The sequence below is a fragment of the Lactuca sativa genome, chromosome 3 (assembly GCF_002870075.4).
Source record: "Lactuca sativa cultivar Salinas chromosome 3, Lsat_Salinas_v11, whole genome shotgun sequence".
Classification (NCBI taxonomy): domain Eukaryota; kingdom Viridiplantae; phylum Streptophyta; class Magnoliopsida; order Asterales; family Asteraceae; genus Lactuca; species Lactuca sativa.
Genome location: NC_056625.2, coordinates 71,963,030 through 71,983,596, shown reverse-complemented (window position 1 = coordinate 71,983,596; position 20,567 = coordinate 71,963,030). Strand labels below are relative to the sequence as shown.

Sequence of the window (20,567 nt, the reverse complement as noted above, 5' to 3'; positions counted from 1 at the left end):
AGTGGTTTAAATCAATTCGTAGAAGTTATTAACAAATCACTTGTATTGTAGATTTAACACTAAGGTTAACTTTGGTTAAAAAAAGTATAAAGGCTATGCTAGACTACAACTACCATATACCCTTACTTTGGTCTCTCGATGAAAATTATCACCTCATATTGGGTAGATCTTTATAAGGTTAGCTTTTACACCTCGTTCCCGAGTTTAACAAAAGAAAAGAAGAGAAGAGAAAAGAAAGTCATGAGAGAAAAGAAGAGAAAGGAAAGGAAAACAAAATTTTCTTTTGTGTTCCCGAGTTGGAGAAAAATGTGAAAGGAAAATGAATCATTTTGTTCTTTTTTTCCAAATTCTCCCAAATCAGAAGGAAAGTTAGGAGGAAAAGTGATCCTCCCATTTCCCTCCACTTCCTTCCTTTAATGAAACTCGGGAACACAAATTTCTTTTATTTTCTTCTCATTTCTACTCATTTCCTTTCTTTTCTCTCGTTAAGTTGAACTCGGGAGCTGAGTGTTAGGTTTTACTTGGAAATTCTAGATGATTAATGCCTCAAATTTTGATCAATTTAGAAGATTAGACTAATCATTGATCACTATAAGATATTTATAGACATGCAGTTAAAGAAGACAAAGCTCTTGTATATGATGATTAGAAAACATGTATTGTGCTTTTTGTGGAATGGATCCTACTTTGCTGCAATGTGTTTATAAGTACTAGGCGAATGTCCGCGCGTTGGGCGAAAAACACCTATATAGTTGAAATTTATATATATATATATATATATATATATATATATATATATATATATATATATATATATATATATATATATATATAACAATAATGTTGTCGTTAAATTTGATATCATAATTCGTATACTAAATTGATAATATATTGATTATTTTGAATTATATGATTATATATATATATATATATATATATATATATATATATATATATATATATATATATACATCTATTATAACTACATTATCTCAATAGTTTGAATGACTTCTACCCGCGAAATACACGTGAATAAAATTAAGTATAATATATGGTTTAATGTTATTTGTAGTTGTTATTATTGTTAATTAATTTTTTAAAATTTATTTGTATAATGTTTTAATTTCTTTCATTATAATTATTCAAAACGTCAAACATTGTTTTTTGATTTTAAATGTAACAATATAATCATTTATATATAGTTATTTTTAACTATTGTTACTGTAAGTTATTTTAAGCTATTTATTTGAAAATTTTTAACGATTGTAAAAATATATTTAGAAAATATTTTAGTTAAATTGAGATTACAGTTTAGTTTTTTCATTTATCACTACAATTTATCATTTTTAACTATTTATAAAATATTCTTTGGTTTTTTTAAGTGGAAATGAAATTTATATTTAAGTTTACACTGTAATGTTATATTTAAATTAACAATTTAAGTATTTTTGTCCAAACTGTTCAAAAGTTGTAGCTTTAAACTGATGATGGTTTAAATCTAATAAATTAAGTATAGTATGTTAAAAGTTAAAGACATGACTTTATAAGTAGAAGTAAGGATATTATTTTAAAATTGAAATTTAGTTTATTTATGATTACACTTTAGATTTGATATTTATTTAACCTTATTAACAAATTATAATTATTATTAGAAAGAAATTGAAAAGTCATGAGGGTTTCAAATGAATGTGGTGAAAGGAAAAAATAAATGGGAGTTTCAAATGCATGAGGTTCAAGTAAAAATGCTAGCTTTATAAGATACTAGGCGAATACCCGCGCATTGCGCAGAAACACTTATATAGTTGAAGTTTTTACAAATATATATATATTTTTTAAATATAACAATAACGTTTTTAAAATTGATATAATAATTCGTATACTAAATTGATATAATATATTGATTATTTTGAATTATATGATAATTTATACATCTATTATAACTTCATAATTTCAATCGTTTGAATTACTTTTACACGCAAGTTACAAATGAATAAAATTAAATATAATATATGGCTTAATCTTATTTATAGTTGTTGTTAATGTTAATTATTTTTTTTAAATTTATTCGCTTAATGTTTTAATTTCTATCATTATAATTATTTAAAACATCAAACATTATTTTTTGATTTTAAAGATAACAATATAATAATTTATATTGAGTTATTTTTAACTATTCTTATTGTAAGTTATTTAAAACTACTTATTTGGAAACTTTTAACGATTATAAAAATATATTTATGAAATATTTTAGTTTAATTGATATTATAATTTAGCTTTTGCAATCACTATAGTTTATCACTTTTAACTATTTACAAATTATTCTTTGGTTTTTAAGTGGAACTGAAATTTATATTTAAGTTAATATTGTAATGCGCAGAAACACTTATATAGTTGAAGTATTTACAAATATATCTTCTTTTAAATATAGCAATAACGTTGTTAAATTCGATATAATAATTCATATACTAAATTGATATAATATATTGATTATTTTGAATTATATGTTAATATATACGTTTATTATAACTAATAATCTCAATCATTTAAATGACTTCTATCCGCAAGTTACACATGAATAAAAGTAAATATAATATATGGTTTAATGTTATTTATAGTTGTTGTTATTGTTAATTAATTTTTTTAAATTTACTTGCTTAATGTTTTAATTTCTATCATTATAATTATTTAAATTATCAAACATTATTTTTTTTTATTTTAATGTAACAATATAATAATGTATATAAAGTTATTTTTAACTATTGTTATTGTAAATAATTTTAAACTATTTATTTGAAAACTTGTAACGATTATAAAAATTTCTTTAGGAAATATTTTAGTTAAATTAAGATTACAATTTAGTTTTTAAATTTATCACTTTTAACTATTTACAAAATATTTTTTGGCTTTTAGGTGGAACTCAATTTTATATTTAAGTTGACATTGTAATATTATATTTAAGTTAACAACTTAAGTACTTTGTCTAATGTTGAAAAGTTGTAGCTTTAAACTGATAATGGTTTACATATAACAAAATATTAGATCGAATAAATTAAGTCTAATATATTAAAAGTTAAAGACATAACTTTATAAGTAGAAATAAATATATTATTTTAAAATTGAAATTTAGTTTATTTATGATTATACTTTAGGTTTGATATTTATTTCATCTTATTAACCAACGTATAATCATTATTAGAAAGACACTACAATTTATCACTTTTAACTATTTACAAAATATTTTCCGGGTTGTTTAAGTTAAACTAAAATTTATATTTAAGTTGACCATATAATGTTATATTTAAATTAATAATTTAAGTATTTTATATAAATTGTCCCAAAATTGTATCTTTAAAATGATAATGGTTTACATCCAACAATATATTAAAACTAATAAATTAAGTATAATATGTTAAAAGTTTAAAAAATAGCTTAATAAATAGAAGTAAAGATATTATTTCAATATTGAAATTTAGTTTATATATGATTACACTTTTAGGTTTGATATTTATTTAACCTAATTAACGAAATTATAATTATTATTAGAAAGAAATTGAAAAGTCATGTGAGTTTCAAATGAATGTGGTGAAAGAAAAAAAATGCATGGGAGTTTCAAATAGTTGAAATCTTTACAAATATATGTTTTTTTTCTAAATATAACAATAATGTTGTTAAATTTGATATAATAATTAGTATACTAAGTTGATATAATATATTTGATTATTTTGAATTATATGATAATATATACATCTATTAAAACTGCATAATCCCAATCTTTTGAGTGACCTCTACCCATAGGTTACTCATGAATAAAATTAAATAATATATATATATATATATATATATATATATATATATATATTAATGTTATTTATAGTTGTTGTTATTGTTTATTAATTTTTTAAAATTTATTTGTTGACATGTTAATTTCTATCATTGTAATTATTTAAAACATCAAACTTTTTTTTTATTTTAAAGGTAACAATATAATCATTTATATAGAGTTATTTGTAACTATTGTTAGTGTAAGTTATTTTAAGCTACTTATTTGAAAACTTTTAATGATTATAAAAATATCTTTTGGAAATATTTTAGTTAAATTGATATTATAATTTAGTTTTGCATTTAGCACAACAATTTATCACTTTTAACTATTTACAAAATATTCTTTGGATTTTTTAAGTGGAACTGAAATTTATATTGAAGTTGACCCTATAATGTTGTATTTAAATTAACAATTTAAATATTTTGTCCAACATATTAATGGTTTATATGCAAAAACATATTAAATCTAATAAGTTATGTATAATATGTTAAATGTTAAAGACATAACTTTATAAGTATAAGTAAAAATATTATTTAGTATTGAAATTTAGTTTATTTATGATTACAGTTTAGGTTTGATACTTATTTAACCTTATTAACCAATTTATAATCATTATTAGAAACACACTACAATTTATCACTTTTATCTATTTACAAAATATTCTTTAGGTTGTTTAAGTTGAACTAAAATTTATATTTAAGTTGATCCTGTAATGTTATATTTAAATTAACAATTTAAGTATGTTATACAAATTTTTCAAAAGTTGTAGCTTATAAATGGTAATGGTTTATATACAATAATGTATTAGACCTAATAAATTAAGTATAATATGTTAAAAGTTAAAAACATAACTTTATAAGTAGAAGAAAATATATTGTTTTAATATTGAAATTTAGTTTATATATGATTACACTTTAAGTTTTATATTTATTTAACCTTATTAACCAACTTATAATTATTATTAGAAAGAAATTGAAAAGTCATGGGAGTTTCAAATGAATGTGGTGAAAGCAAAAATGAATGAGAGTTTCAAATGAATGTTGTGAAAGGAAAAATGCTTTCTTTATAAGTATATAATGATTAGACGAATTCTCACGCGTTGCGCAGCGAAGATTAAAAATATATTGTTAAAATATTGAAAAATATATGTTTAAAATGATTATGTTATTGACATTAACTTTGAGATAATATTTTTACACACACACACACACACACACACATATATATATATATATATATATATATATATATATATATATATATATATATATATATATATATGTGTGTGTGTGTGTGTGTATTCTCTATTATTTTGAACAATAATATTCATTGATATCAACCCACATTCATCATTAATAGAATTAAATATAATTATCTATTTAGAATTATTTTGAACAATTATTATTATTGATTAATTATATTTTTACTTATGCCATCATTTTCTAATTTCAATAATGATGTTCATTTACAATTTATTTATAGCTAAATGTAATTTATAATTTGATGCTATTATCATTTAAAATTGTTATTCAATTTTAAGCCAATTATTATTAATATTAAGTTAAAGAAGACTTTTAAGAAACACTTAATATTATTATTAAAATGTGAAACATACACTAAATAATAAAGTGCTAAGATAGACAATTTGCATTTCAAAAGAGACTTGTATGGATAATATGACATATCTATGTAATTTGATTTTATTATTTATAATTATTGCGTATTCATTTTAAAACCACTTGTTATTATTAATAAGTGAAAGAAACTTTTAAAAAACACTTATTAATATAATTAAAATGTTAAACACATACTAAAATATAAAGTGATAAGATAGACAATTTGCATTTTAAAAAAATCTTACATGGATAATATGACATATCCATGATTTTTAATTAATTATTATTTTGAAGCAACATGAACATACAAACTTGTATATAATAGTTAATTAAATATTATATATATCACCTACCATAACATATGATCGATAACATGAATGTAATCTAATTTACATTAAAATTTCAACTACAACATACAATGATATTCTTAAAAGAATACTTAAATCAAGAAAATACAAAAAAAAAAAAAAAAAAAAAAAAAAAAAAAAAGAATTAGTATATATAACAAACTTACAAATTAAAAACTTCAAAATAATAACATGGCTCGAAAAATTGTTCAAAGCCCTTAAACCAGCACAAAAAACTTTAAACTTGTTTTCTTTGTGAATTTTGTATGTGATTTGAATTTGTATGTCTACTAAAGAAGATTGACATTTTTATAATAGAGTATCAATTAATTGTTTATTAAATATATTATATAAGTTATAAAACCTTTGAATTGTTAATCATTATTAAGAGACTTTTGAGTGGTATTCATTAAAATAGGAGATTTCAAATTTGTTTGTAAATTATTATGGGGGTTTCAAATGCATGACGTTCAAAGAAAAATGTTAGTTTTATACATATGTATGTTATAGATATAGATATAGATATAGATATGTTTTTATTTATTTATTTATTTATATTTTTACAATAACTCTTTTGCAAAATGTTAATAACTTGATAATGTCAAACAACCATAAAAAAGGAAAAAAAAAAAAAAAAACAATCCGAGCGTGTTTACCAGTTAATCGTCACTAACTTATCAAGAGATAAATTAATTTTTAAGCTATTCGTCACTAACTTATCAAAAGTTCTCAAATTAAAAAAAAAAAAAAAAAAACCTCAAATTAATATATTAGAGATAACTATCTATTATAGTTTTATTTTTAAAATAATTATTTTTAGTATTCATGAGTTTTCTTATAACTTTTACAAATTTCAGTTTAACTATATATAATAGAATATAAATTTAGGTAACGAAGTTTACATAAAATTATTTCAAATTTAAACACCAAAATGTATAAACAATATTTTCTTCATCATAAAATTCGCAGAAGTATATAAAATATATCAAACTTGAATTACATAAATGTGTATAGTATCTTATTTGTAAAATTAATAATAATAAAAATCTCAAATAAAAATCCAAATCATCAACTAAATAAATAATCTTGGGCTTGAGTTACAGATTTAACATAAAAATGTAATTAAATAAAATAAAAATGTAATCCATGGAAGAAGTCATTGAATTGGCATGTTCTTCATATTTTGTTAATGTCTTATTATTTTTCTTTTATTTTTTCTGTATTAAACAACATGCATGAATGGTCTTTCAAATTTTATTGTTTTCCCATTATTGTTTAAGTACATCGATTTTCACATTAACATTATGTACTTAATCTCAATCGAAAAGTCAATATAAACTCATTATAAAAATCATTTCATACACCCAAGTTTTGCTCGGCGGTTAGCTTTCAATCTTTAAAACATAACGAAAAATTATCAAGTTACTATAGTAATATATAAAAACCCACATTAAAAGCATTAACATCATACATTGCCTTGAAATGTCGTAATACATCGAACCAACACAAATTTTTTTAAAGGTTTCTATTGCTTTTGTATTTTTTTTTTCTTTCTGGATTTTGTATCTGATTTGTGTGTTTGTGTGTTTACTCAAACCATTGGTCTCTTTTATTATAATAAAGTAATTCTACATAATTTTAATTTAAAATTATTCAATAAGTGCTTAATTGATGAACTTAAATCAATTAATGGCATCCAATACTCAAATTATATTATAATATTTTTAATATTTTATAATTACTATATATCAAAATAATGAAGAAAGATGAAAGATTTATGTAAGTTTATATATATATATATATATATATATATATATATATATATATATATATATATATATATATATATATATATATATTAGCCCTGTCGAAAATACCCGTTACCCGAATTATTCGTCCAATTTTTTCGCGTATCGGATAAATCGGGTATAGGGTAAAAAATTTCGGGTATTTGGGTGACCCGATTTTTTTTTTCAGGTCGAGTATAGGATACGTTTGTTGGGTTTCGGGTATGCCCGAATTACCCGAATTACCCGAATTATTTAAAAAAAAATTTCGTAGAGTTTGTACTCTGTAGCAGGTATTTGATCACACTTAAACTAACTATCATTATTGTAAAACATGAATCTTTTTTATTATTGAAGTATGAAACCAACAATATTAAAATCATTTGTTTATATGTCACCATGTTCTTTAAAACTTAATTGTTTTCTAGATTATAGTTTTTATTGCAACTAATAAACTCATTATCTTGACGAAACTTCAAAACATGACAAAACTTATGGCTATAATTATCTTAAACATTTTAAAATTTTAAACTAAGATCTTTAATTATTTGTTTTTTTAACATCTTATTAGATTAGATTAAGTTGTTAAAAGATTACTTTATATCTCAAGTATTATTAACTGAAAAATTTCAACGTTCAAAATTTGAGTAACTTCGTTTATGTCTCGTTTATTTATATAAACAAGACTAATAAAGCACGATATATTTATTTCATTAAATTTATTTTCATGTGCCATTCAAAAAAAATTATATATTTCGGGTAATACCCGAATTACTCAAACCCGACCCACTACCTGAATTACCCAAACCCGAATTACTTGAACTTAATTTGGGTCGGGTAACGGATAATTTTTTAACATGAAAAACCCGAATTACACGACCCGAATTATCCGAAACCCGAAATTATTACCCGCTCAACACCCCTAATATATATATATATATATATATATATATATATATATATATATATATATATATATATATATATATATATATATATATATATATATATATATATATAAATAAAAGTTCATATCACATGTTGAATATAAGATACAATTAAATGTTCTTGTAAATAATAAATTATACAAGTAAATGTTTGGTAAATATATGAAAATATTAATGTCGTTCACGTTAATTATAAAATAATAATTTTTTTGGTTATAAAATAATAACTTTTAAGTAACTTGATATATATATATATATATATATATATATATATATATATATATATATATATATATATATATATATATATATATATATATATATATATATATATATATATATATAGGGTTCAATTGAGAAAAAAAAAAGTTGAGAATGGTGGAACCATTCTCCGCCAATCATTTAATTAGCTTAAAAAACGCGGTGCAAACTTGTAAATAATACAAATTCATTAATGAGCCGTGACAAATTTGTAAATAATCCAAAAACATTAAAACGTCAGGATACTTGAGTAATTTCATCGCACATCAAATCTTGACAGGAAAACCATCATTTCCTTCTCCGAACACATCATCGTTACCTCATAACACGAAAACCATTTGTAGAAGGATTCAATCACATATAACATTCTCAACATCGCGAAGAAAAAATTAAAGAAAAATGTCATCTGACGAAAACCGAAATGAAACCATTTACGCACTGTTGACTATGAAAGGTAATCATCGACGTTTGTTTTCTTCAATTTTTAATGATTTGTAATCATTTCTAAACTTATCACTTGATTAATTGAATTTTTTTGTAATCGTCATTCATTATTAGTTGATTTAGAACTAAAAATTTTGTATTCACGTTGTTCATTATTCAAACTAGGTTGTTTACTTCGAATTTTGTGATCCTCATTCATTCTCGTAATCCTTGTTCATTAAGACTTGATTTACTTGAAATTTTTGCAAGAGTCATCCATTATTAGTTGATATATAAATGATTTTACATCTTCTATTCATTTTTCATACTTATTCACAACTTTTCTGTTAAAATATATAAACGTTACTTCACATTTCGCTTATGTTGTCATAATATTAATTACTTACCCTTACAGAAACAACACCAACAGTAAAGCATACATATAAACGAAAAACAAAAACCAATGAAAAAGGTAAATAAAATAGGTATTCCATTTAGATCTGATTAACTTTATTCATGAGTGATTGCCAACATTTAGATGAGATTTTACTTAAAAATACAACATAAAATGAAGATATTGAATATAATTTTGTTTTGATATGTTTTGTTTACTTCTAAACACAAACAATACTAAGTTATATATGTTATATTCACATATGAATAGAACATAATTTGTTGTCTTATATACATTATTTAAATATGAATACAACGAAAATGACTTATATATGTTCTATTCAAATATAAATATAACATACATATTCATATGTAAATCAAAAATATGAATACATATGTTTTATTCAAATATTCATTTATGAATATCAAATTCATTTATCTTCGCCTCATTAATGAATGAAGGTAAGAAGACTAACATTTCTGATAAAGACCTACCAACAATGAGAGAAACACGATCAATGTAGAAAAATAAAAAACGTATAAAATTCATATCATATCTTGTATATCCCTACTATAATTTATGAATAACTTGTATATCCCTGCTATAATTTTCTTCTATTAACATATGAATAATCTAATCTTGATATGTTTTACATTAAAAAACTATTGAATTCATATGTTCTTATATGAATAAATATATAAAGCTTAGTTTTGTTTATATTCAAAAGTTAATCATATATGCATGGAAACAATTATTCATATATTTATGTTCTTTTGTTTTGGAATTTTTTTGTTTTGAAATTATTGATTGATCTTCATTATCTTCACATATGAATAATATATATATATATATATATATATATATATATATATATATATATATATATATATATATGAATATATAAATATGGATACATCTATTATATTCATTTACGAATAACTTGTATATCCCAGCTATAATTTTCTTCTATTAACATATGAATACTTCAATCTGGATATATTTTATATTAAAAAAAAAACTATTGAATTCTTGCATTCATATATGAATAAATATATAAGGCTTAATTTTATTTATATTCAAAAGCTAATCATATGTGAATGGAAACAATTATTCATACATTTATGTTCTTTTGTTTTGGAACATTTTTATTTTGAAATTAGTGATTAATCTTCGGTATCTTCACATATGAATATATATATATATATATATATATATATATATATATATATATATATATATATATATATATATATATATATATATATATATATATATATATATATATATATATATATATATGATACATCTATTATATTCATTTACGAATAACTTGTATATCCCAGCTATAATTTTCTTCTATTAACATATGAATACTTCAATCTGAATATATTTTATATTAAAAAAAAACTATTGAATTCTTGCATTCATATATGAATAAATATATAAGGCTTAACTTTATTTATATTCAAAAGCTAATCATATGTGAATGGAAACAATTATTCATACATTTATGTTCTTTTGTTTTGGAACATTTTTATTTTGAAATTAGTGATTAATCTTCGGTATCTTCACATATGAATATATATATATATATATATATATATATATATATATATATGTGTGTGTGTGTGTGTGTGTGTGTGTGAATATACAAATATGGATACATCTGTTATATTCATTTATGAATAACTTATATATCCCAGCTATAATTTTCTTTTATTAACACATGAATACCATATTATATTTTATATTAAAAAAACTATTGAATTCCTATATATATATATATATATATATATATATATATATATATATATATATATATATATATATATATATAGGAATTCAATAGTTTTTTTAATATAAAATATAATATGGTATTCATGTGTTAATAATAGAAAATTATATATGGCTTAGCTTTGTTTAATTTTCAAAAGCCAATCATATCTGAATGGAAACAATTATTCATACATTTATGTTGTTTTGTTTTGGAACATTTTTCTTTTGAAATTGATTATTGATCTTTAGTATCTTCACACACACACACACACATATATATATATATATATATATATATATATATATATATATATATATATATATATATATATTAATTTTTGAATATATAAGTATGGATATATCTATTATATTCATTTATGAATAACTTCTATATAAATGGGAAATGGACACACATGAGATGTGTTGCCCACATTTTAAACTTGGTGGTGCAATATGGTATTAAAAAGAATGATAAGCCGGTTGAGATAATTAGATGGGCGGTAAAGTGGATTAGGCAATCACCTTCAAGAATTGGCAAATTTACCAAGTTTGTTAAGCTTGTTAATTCGGGTACAACGAAACACTTGGTAAGAGATGTTCCAACAAGATGGAACTCTACTTATCGTATGTTGAATATTGCCCAAGATTATGAAAAAACTTTTGAGAGATACGATCTAGAGGAATATGAGTTTCGTTCCGACATTGAAAAGGCGGGTTTATCGATTCCTTCACCGAGCGATTGGCAACATGTTAGGCATTTGTGTCATTTTTTAAAACCATTTTGTGATGTTACTGAAAGGATTTCCGGGACACTATATGTGACATCAAACACGTGCATTGAAGACATTTATTCCATTCGTACACTCTTGGATGATGTTATTTCCGTTGCTAGCCTTTGTGATAATGCATTGGCAATGAGAGTAAAGTTTGATAAGTATTTTTTTGATGTAGAAAAAATGAATTTATTGCTCTACTTTGCTTTGATTCTTGACCCGATAAACAAAATAAAGTATTTGGTTATACTACTTGAGGACCGTTATGGAAAAGAAAAGATGGAGGAGAAAAAGAAATATATTATGGATTTTATGTATGAATTATATAATGATTACATTAGAATTCATTCTCCAAGTACTAGTTCTAGTACTACCGAGTCTGGTAATTCATTGTCGATTTTAGGGAAACGCCAGAATCCGGATGCTACGACACCAAAACCACCATTGAGAAATAAACTAAGAGAAAAGATGAAAACAAACATAGTTGAGTCAATTGGCGAGTTAGAAAAGTATTTGAAAGAAAGTGTTGAAGAATATTCGTCAATGTTTAACATTTTAGATTGGTGGAAAGTAAATAGTCCAAGATTCCCGATTCTACCATTGATGGCTAAAGATTTGTTTGCCATTCCTGTCTCGACTGTGGCTTCAGAATCTATTTTTAGCACTAGCGGGAGGGTTTTGGATCTGTATAAGAGTTCTTTGACTCCTAAGATTGTTTAAAGTATAATTTGTACCCAAGATTGGCTTCAGGGTGGTATTACAATAAATTGATAAAGGTAGTTGTTTATCTTTAATATTCTTTAATATTTTGATATGTTATGTTTTGTCCTTTTAATACTTATACTATTTGTATAGGATTGGGAGAAGTTGGTACATCTAATTAGAGCTTGGATTGGATATGGAAATGAATGTGGCAATGTGAAGATACAAGATTGATAAATATTTTTGTGAAACTAAGAATCATTTGAAGGTGATTTGCAACTTGGTTATGTTTTGAATTCGGTTATGACTTATGAATTTTACTTTTTTGTTATGTTTAGACTTTTATTGTTTAGTTGGGTTGTCTTTAGACTTATGTATTTTGTTCATTCAACCGTGATGATATTATTAATGTTATTATCATCTTCTTTTTGGTTCATTAAGTTTTATTATTTGAAATATCAAATTTATAAACATAATATACAAGGTAAACAAAAATAAAACCAAATTTCGATAATAAGTGTTTTTGTGTAAAATGATGAACTGTTGTAATCTATATTAATACACCACGAATTCTCCAAACATACTTGAAACTCTTTAATTAAAAAAAAATCGAAAAGTGACACTTAAGAAATTTCCGGGTATACCCGATAATTACCCAACCCGACGTTAAACCTGAATACCCGAAACCTGAATTACAATATAGGTCGAGTATCGCGTATTATTTCTTTTAAGAAAATCTTCGTTCTACCTGAAACCCGAAAATTTTATCCGTACAAATAGACTTTGAGAGATGATAAAGAGATCTTGTACATATCTAGAGATCTTGTACACACGCCGTAGGAAACATATTTGATTTGCATTTGCCGTTAAATGATGTTTATATGGCTGATTTTGAATTATATTGACGTCAAATCATGAGTCACACAAGAACCTAAGTTAGGCCAAAATATCTCTATAAAAAAAAATAAATAAATAAAGCAAACTCATAAAACTACAACTCGATATAATAGAAGTAAACATATCTGTTTATGTCTTTATAGATAATAACTTAAAACACTAATCTGTTTCTCCATCTTCTTCTTCTCAGCAACCCATCACAGCACAATTGTAAACAAAACTATCAGACCTTTTCCGACCAATCATGCTCCACTCCACCGGCCCTTTGCTAGGCATCCATGAATATATCTCCACCACATTTGCATTATCTCTCCGAGGACCACCAATAACAACCACCCTCTCCCCACATCCTCTAAACGCCATCCCCCACCCATCCACCGACTGTGCTCTTTCCGGTAACCTCCCTATAACCGCCCATTCCTTCATCTTTTTTTCATACTTTTTCACCTCCATTGAAGCTGCATCACCAGCATACAACTCATTACCCACCACCGCCACCAGTGGTGGTGCCATCCTGCCGCCACGACCATCCATCGGCGACATGTTGGGTATTATTGTCCACTTTTTAACATCCAAATCATACTCTTCACCACATGTCAAGGACTTCATCTCATTCCCTATCCCTCCGATTACATAAAACTTCCCATCCATATAAACACCAGAACACATTTTTCTTGGTTTGATCATGCTCGAAAGCATCTCCCAATTCCCCGACCTACTATCATAAAGCTCCACCGTGTCCATGATCATTCCGTTCTGATTAACACCGCCTGCAAAGATTGCCACCTGGCCGAGACTGGCGGAGCCGAATAAACATCTGGGAATGTTCATCGTCTGCCCTAATGACCATGAATTTGTTAACAAACTGTACTTATAACTCGCCTGACCCATTAAATCTCTTCCAAGAACTAGTAGCTCAGTGCCGACAGCCATGGATTCCTTATCAGAAAACTGGAAGCATTGATCGGCGTCCATTATGGGGAGTTGAATCCATATTTTGTTAGATGGATCAAAAGCTTCCCATTTGGCTAAATGGCAAGAAAAATAAACCCAATACTCTACAACTTTGTTATCATGTCTTAATTTATAGATTTCTCCACTTTTGATGAGTTCACGAAAGCTTCGGTTCAGTAAAGCAATGGAACTGTAAGTGGCGCGTGGGCAGCGGATTAGACAGTTGATGGAGTTGTCCCGGCCTATGGCGTTGATCAGATGGCGTGTGTCTAAACCGGGTTCATGTTGGTTAACCGGTTGTGGAGGTGGGATTACGTGATCAAGTAAGCTTCCTAATCGAAGGTCTAGACCATCGTTTTTCATGGATTGATCATGGCTGACATTCTTAGAATTAGCAGCATCTTGTGGAGGTGAATCCGCCGGAAAACCACCATATGCTAGTGTGAGTTCTAGACCATGGTTGTTTTCCGATCGCTGTTTTTCTTGCCGGAATTCGAGTCCTTCGATCCCATAAGCAGCCCATGGGTTGGTTTCGTGGCTGTAGTTCTTGGAAACGAAAGAAGATCGGTCCTCCAACATGTTTTCTTGATTCTGACAAAATGACAACGAAATCTTAAACAAATCGAAAGCAAAACCAATGAGAAATAATCATCGATAATGTACTTACAAGAATCCATATGAAAAAAGATTAAAAACATCATAAAACGATAAATTGAATCAGAACCAACACATATATACATTTTCGATACAAAATCAAATGATCGGATTCGAAGCATTTGACTTACCTACAAAGTAAATGCGGCAGCGGTGGCGTTTCCCCCACTGGAATCGGAATCGGAATCAGAAGGGGTTTGGGGGCTTTGAATTATAATATTAAAGTATTTTTTTATTATTATACGTTTATTTTTTTCAACAATTTCTTGCTATTTATAGTACATTCGAGGAGAGATGATGATTTTTAGAGAGAGAAAAAGGATCGCGGTGGTGACGGCGGAAGGGACCCATGACCACTTGGCTTTAAAGCGTGACTGATAATGCACCATGTTTGTACACGTGTCCTCTATTTTTATTTTTATTTTTCTTTGAATAAATAATTTATTTGTCCAACAACCAAGCCGTATCTGTTTTCTCCTAAAATACAAAACTGGTCCCTGAGCTTCATATAGTTGTCCATTTGTGTCCCTATGTTATGAGTTCCTTCAGCTCAACCCTTTTGATCGACAATTTTCTACCACAATTTTTTTATGTTTGTTAATTTAACGCAGAATGCATGTATTGTAATGTTAATTATATAATCTTGTAGAATAATAAGTAATATTTCGTAATAATATAATGCAAAGGCCAAAGGCTATCGAATATTAAACTAATGAATAAATATTTACTTTTTGTGAATTTATTGTTTGGGTTTAAAAGGATAAGCTTCCGTGACACGTTGGATTTGGAAAAAAGACCAATTTTCGGCCAACCACATTTGCTAAATTTAGAATGTTAGTAGAAAAAGCTCTTAAATCTTCTTTAGTAGAAAATTATTTAAATGTTTTTTTTGCATATTGACAAATCCAATAGGTGAATAACACGTGAGTGGGATTTTAATATATTTTTCAAATGCATGATCATGTGTTATAACATATGACCCCTTTTCCTTTTTTTATCCTTGATGGTTTTGACTTTCCATCCATTCTTTATTGTTACATCTTTACCTTAAAAAGATAAGGGGATAATGATTTGAAAGGGTAACGAACTTTCGACTTTTGTCACATTTAATCACTAAACTTTTTTTTGTTATCTATTTGTCATTGAACTATTGAAACTGTTCACATTTTACCCTTATGACCGGCTGTTACCGGTCATAAGGGTAAAATGTGAACAGTTTCAATAGTTTAGTGGCAAATAGATAACAAAAAAAAGTTTAGTGACTAAATGTGAACAAAATCGAAAGTTCGTTTCCCTCTAAAAAGTTCAATGACTAAATGTGAACAAACTTCCTATTGTATTATGTTTTAGCAAAATTATTTATTTTTGTTTAATTGTAGCAACATTTGTTGATGAAGAAATCTATGAAATAAAAAAACAAAATGTAACATCCGGATTTCCAGGTATCATAATTTAAGTATTTGTCTTTTGAGTTAAGAAGAGAGACTCGACGAGTTGACGCCTCAACTCGTCGAGTAAGGTCGCGACTGATGACTCGGATTAATGAATGGACTCGACGAGTCGGTGAGGCGACTCGACGAGTCTGCGCTGTTGGCAGAAACCCTAAATCTTTGGGCCCAAGCCATATTTAAAGGCACTTATTATGGCCTTCAATTGCGACTGCCTTTCCCATAAGTGAGAACCCTAGCGAGCTTGAGTGTGTATAGTGAGAGGAAGAGCTATCTTGAGCTTTTTGGTGTGATAGATCTGGACCCTTCTAGGTCCAGAGAGCCGAGAATATGAAGATTTAGTAGAGTAAACCTTGGGGTTCGAAGTTAGGAAGGATTTATGGGATTTTTATGGTATATATAGTTACTTTCATCTTACACATAGATATGAAGTATTTTATATAAATTACGAGCTATGTGTGCATATTATTTGAATACTTGTTGTCTATGCTGGATGAACGATTTTATACCTGTTTTAAAAGATTTAAACGGTATATTTATTTTATATCTACAAATATGTTGCGGATGAAACATGAGTAGATGAAATAGTTGGTGTGTGATGAAATAAAATGATGAGAGATAGGTGATGATAGAAATGTGATGATAATTAGGTAAATAGATGATGATGAATATGTGATGTAGGATGAAAGGAGATACCATAACCTTAACCAGCAATGTGGCGATGTAGTCATCTACCAGAGTATAGATGACGACCATGTACTATTCTAGACAACCCAGTGGAAACACCAGTAGGCCCATAACCTGTAGGTGATGAATTACGAGTTCAAGCGATGTTGTAACTACGTATTCATGCGATGATACTCAAACCCCTTACTATGACTTACAAGTTCAGACGATGTTGTAACTACATATTCATGGGTTGTCACAAATTTCACATGCCAAACCAATGATCATAATTCACATCAGTGAGAATGGTTCATTTTTTTGTAAAACCAAAATCAAATTGGAAATTTTGATTTTTTATTTTGGAAAATGTCAAACCATTGGTTTTTTATTTCGGTTTTGGTTATTTGTTTTTTTTAAATATATTTTTAGGGTTTTGTTTTTTTTATTTCATAGATTTCTTCATCAACAAGTGTTGCTACAATTTAACAAAAATAAATAATTTGCTAAAACATAATACAAGAGGAAGTTTGTTCATATTTATTCATTGAACTTTTTAGAGGGAAACGAACTTTTGATTTTGTTCATATTTAGTCACTAAACTTTTTTTCGTTATCTATTTGTCATTGAACTATTGAAATTGTTCATATTTTACCCTTATGACCGGCAACAGCCAGTCATAAGGGTAAAATGTGAACTGTTTCAATAGTTCAATGGCAAATAGATAACGAAAAAAAGTTTAGTGACTAAATGTGACAAGAGTTGAAAGTTCGTTACCCTTTCAAGTCATTATCCCAAAGATAAGTGTCTTCCTAAGAAATCGTCATAACATTTGTAACACCTTTTAACGATAACAAACCAAAACTAAATGCATTTACCTTGTTTATTTTGGTAAATTAATTTATAACACATGAAAACTACAGTTATAAAACTAATTAAATTTTTATAACAAAAATTAAAATTATTAATCAAGTATTTTAAATAAATTATTAATTAAGAGATATTTTTAGTTATATAAAATTATAATCATTGATTTTAATAAATATGTAAAATTATATCACCTTATAATCTATATTCAGTTGCGTAACCAAGATTTTGTTTTAGAGTAGGCCAAATAATATACAGAATATGAACGAGTGGCAAAATTCTTCAAACGATAATAAAATGTAACTATATATGCATTCTTAACTAAATTGTTTATTTTAAGTTGCATACGATGTTGTCTTACATCGTTAAAATAATCTAAACCTGAGTCTAATCGACATAGACAACAATGTATTATCTTCTACTAATTTCAAATTTGAATAGAATACGACATATCAAAACCCTAATTCCTTTTTTTAACAAATATATATATATATATATATATATATATATATATATATATATATATAAACCTTAACTAGTTGTGAGACCCATATATTATACGGGTTGATTAAAACAAAATGTTAAGTACGAACGATTATATAGAAATTTTATTTGAATTTGAAATTGAAATAAGTGAAAATTATGAGAAAAAAAACATGCAAAAAATAAATAAATTAAAATTATGTGTTTAGTGTGTACTAAACATGTTAATTATAACAAAATGTTAAACATAAAGGTTTAAACTGTAAATTTATTTGGAATTGAATTTGAAATTTAAAATTTAAAATTAATAGTCATTATAGTAGGTTTAATTTATGGAAACTAAATTAAATTGAAAATGAAAATTAAAGTAATGACAAGTGGAAAATAAATACATTTCAAATTATGACAAAATGACATGTGGCTAATTTTATGAGAGAAGGACATGTGGAAAAGTTATTTTTATTTATTATGGTAGATTTTGTGTGGTGGGCCAAGGCCCACTCTTGTCCTATATTGGCTACACCCTTGTTTATATTAATTTTATTCTAATGATATTAATTTAATATAATTAAAATGAAAATTTTAATATATAAAATGAAGAATCAGTAGGTTGACAAGTGACATGATATTAATTAGAAGACCTAATAAAGTAACATATAACAAAATAAGAATAAATATGTACTTTTATTAGAAAGGAAAAAAAATTTAAAATAAAATAAGAGATTATCTTAATGTTAATGCTTTTGTTGCTCTTGGAGTATCTACATTAGTAGAGCTTTGGAGATATATATATATATATATATATATATATATATATATATATATATATATATATATATATATATATATATATATAAAAGTTTAATAGAGAACCATTATTAATCAAGGAACCAAGGAACCAATCCAAATCGTTGGAATTTAAAGCGATCAATGGCAAAAGGAAGAGTTATAAACTTTTATAATGGACGCACATGTACCAGATTATATCAAAAACCACTTATTTTTTTCATTTAAATTTTTTTAGGCCAAGTTTTTTATTGAAAAAAAATGAATATACCGTTGTTCACGATTTTTCGTCTTCTTTCCATAGAGATCCATGATGATATATATAAAATGAACTTTTTTTTTCGAAAAAAAAACTCACTTAATTTTCTTAGTTTTTCAATAGTTAAGTTTATTTTTATAAAAAAAAAACTAATTATACCAAAAATATTAATTTTTTGTACTCTATTAATAAATATCAACACCGATTTAATAATTATAAAAATAAAAAATAAAAAGAAAAAACTCGAACAGTGTAGATTAACACTATGAATCTAAATCGTAAATATTTCAATTTTTAATATTCACAATATGAAAAATCTCGAACACTTCAAATTCACATTGTGAATCTGAATTACTATTATGCACACTATGAATCTGAAAATGTTCACAAAAAAAAAATAAAAAAAAAAAAAAAAAACATCGATCAGTGTAGATTCATACTGTGAATCTAAATTATAAATATTTCAAATTTTCACAATATGAAAAAGCTCCGATCAGATTCACACTGTGAATCTGACTTATTATTATGCACACCGTGAATCTAAACAAGTTCACAATGTGAATCTGAACAGGTTTACAATATGAATCTGAACAGGTTCAAAATGTGAATCTGAACTGAAATATCGTTTTTTTAACATGAATATGAATCTACGTTTAAAAAGTACAAAAAATATGAATTTTGATATATATTAATTTTTTTCTATAAAA

The 20,567-nt window shown here is 25.4% G+C and overlaps 2 protein-coding genes across 2 annotated transcripts; one reads left to right on the top strand and one right to left on the bottom strand.

Moving 5' to 3' along the window:
* The first annotated feature begins 11,787 nt into the window (after positions 1-11,787).
* LOC111891115 (zinc finger BED domain-containing protein RICESLEEPER 2-like) lies at positions 11,788-12,867 on the top strand. The gene has a single exon (XM_023887200.1). The coding sequence runs from the start codon at positions 11,788-11,790 to the stop codon at positions 12,865-12,867; it is 1,080 nt and encodes a 359-aa protein (XP_023742968.1).
* Positions 12,868-13,798: 931 nt separating this feature from the next.
* LOC111891135 (F-box/kelch-repeat protein SKIP11) lies at positions 13,799-15,583 on the bottom strand. Its single transcript, XM_023887219.2, has 2 exons — positions 15,486-15,583; positions 13,799-15,291 (listed from the first exon to the last, which is right to left on the bottom strand). The coding sequence occupies exon 2, from the start codon at positions 15,277-15,279 to the stop codon at positions 13,933-13,935; it is 1,347 nt and encodes a 448-aa protein (XP_023742987.1). The 5' UTR covers positions 15,280-15,291; positions 15,486-15,583; the 3' UTR covers positions 13,799-13,932.
* Positions 15,584-20,567: the final 4,984 nt, after the last annotated feature.

What these genes read in the sequence shown, in the direction of transcription:
- LOC111891135 (XM_023887219.2), bottom strand. Translation starts at nt 15,279, where the DNA reads ATGTTGGAGGACCGATCTTCTTTCGTTTCCAAGAACTACAGCCACGAA.
- LOC111891115 (XM_023887200.1), top strand. Translation starts at nt 11,788, where the DNA reads ATGAGATGTGTTGCCCACATTTTAAACTTGGTGGTGCAATATGGTATT.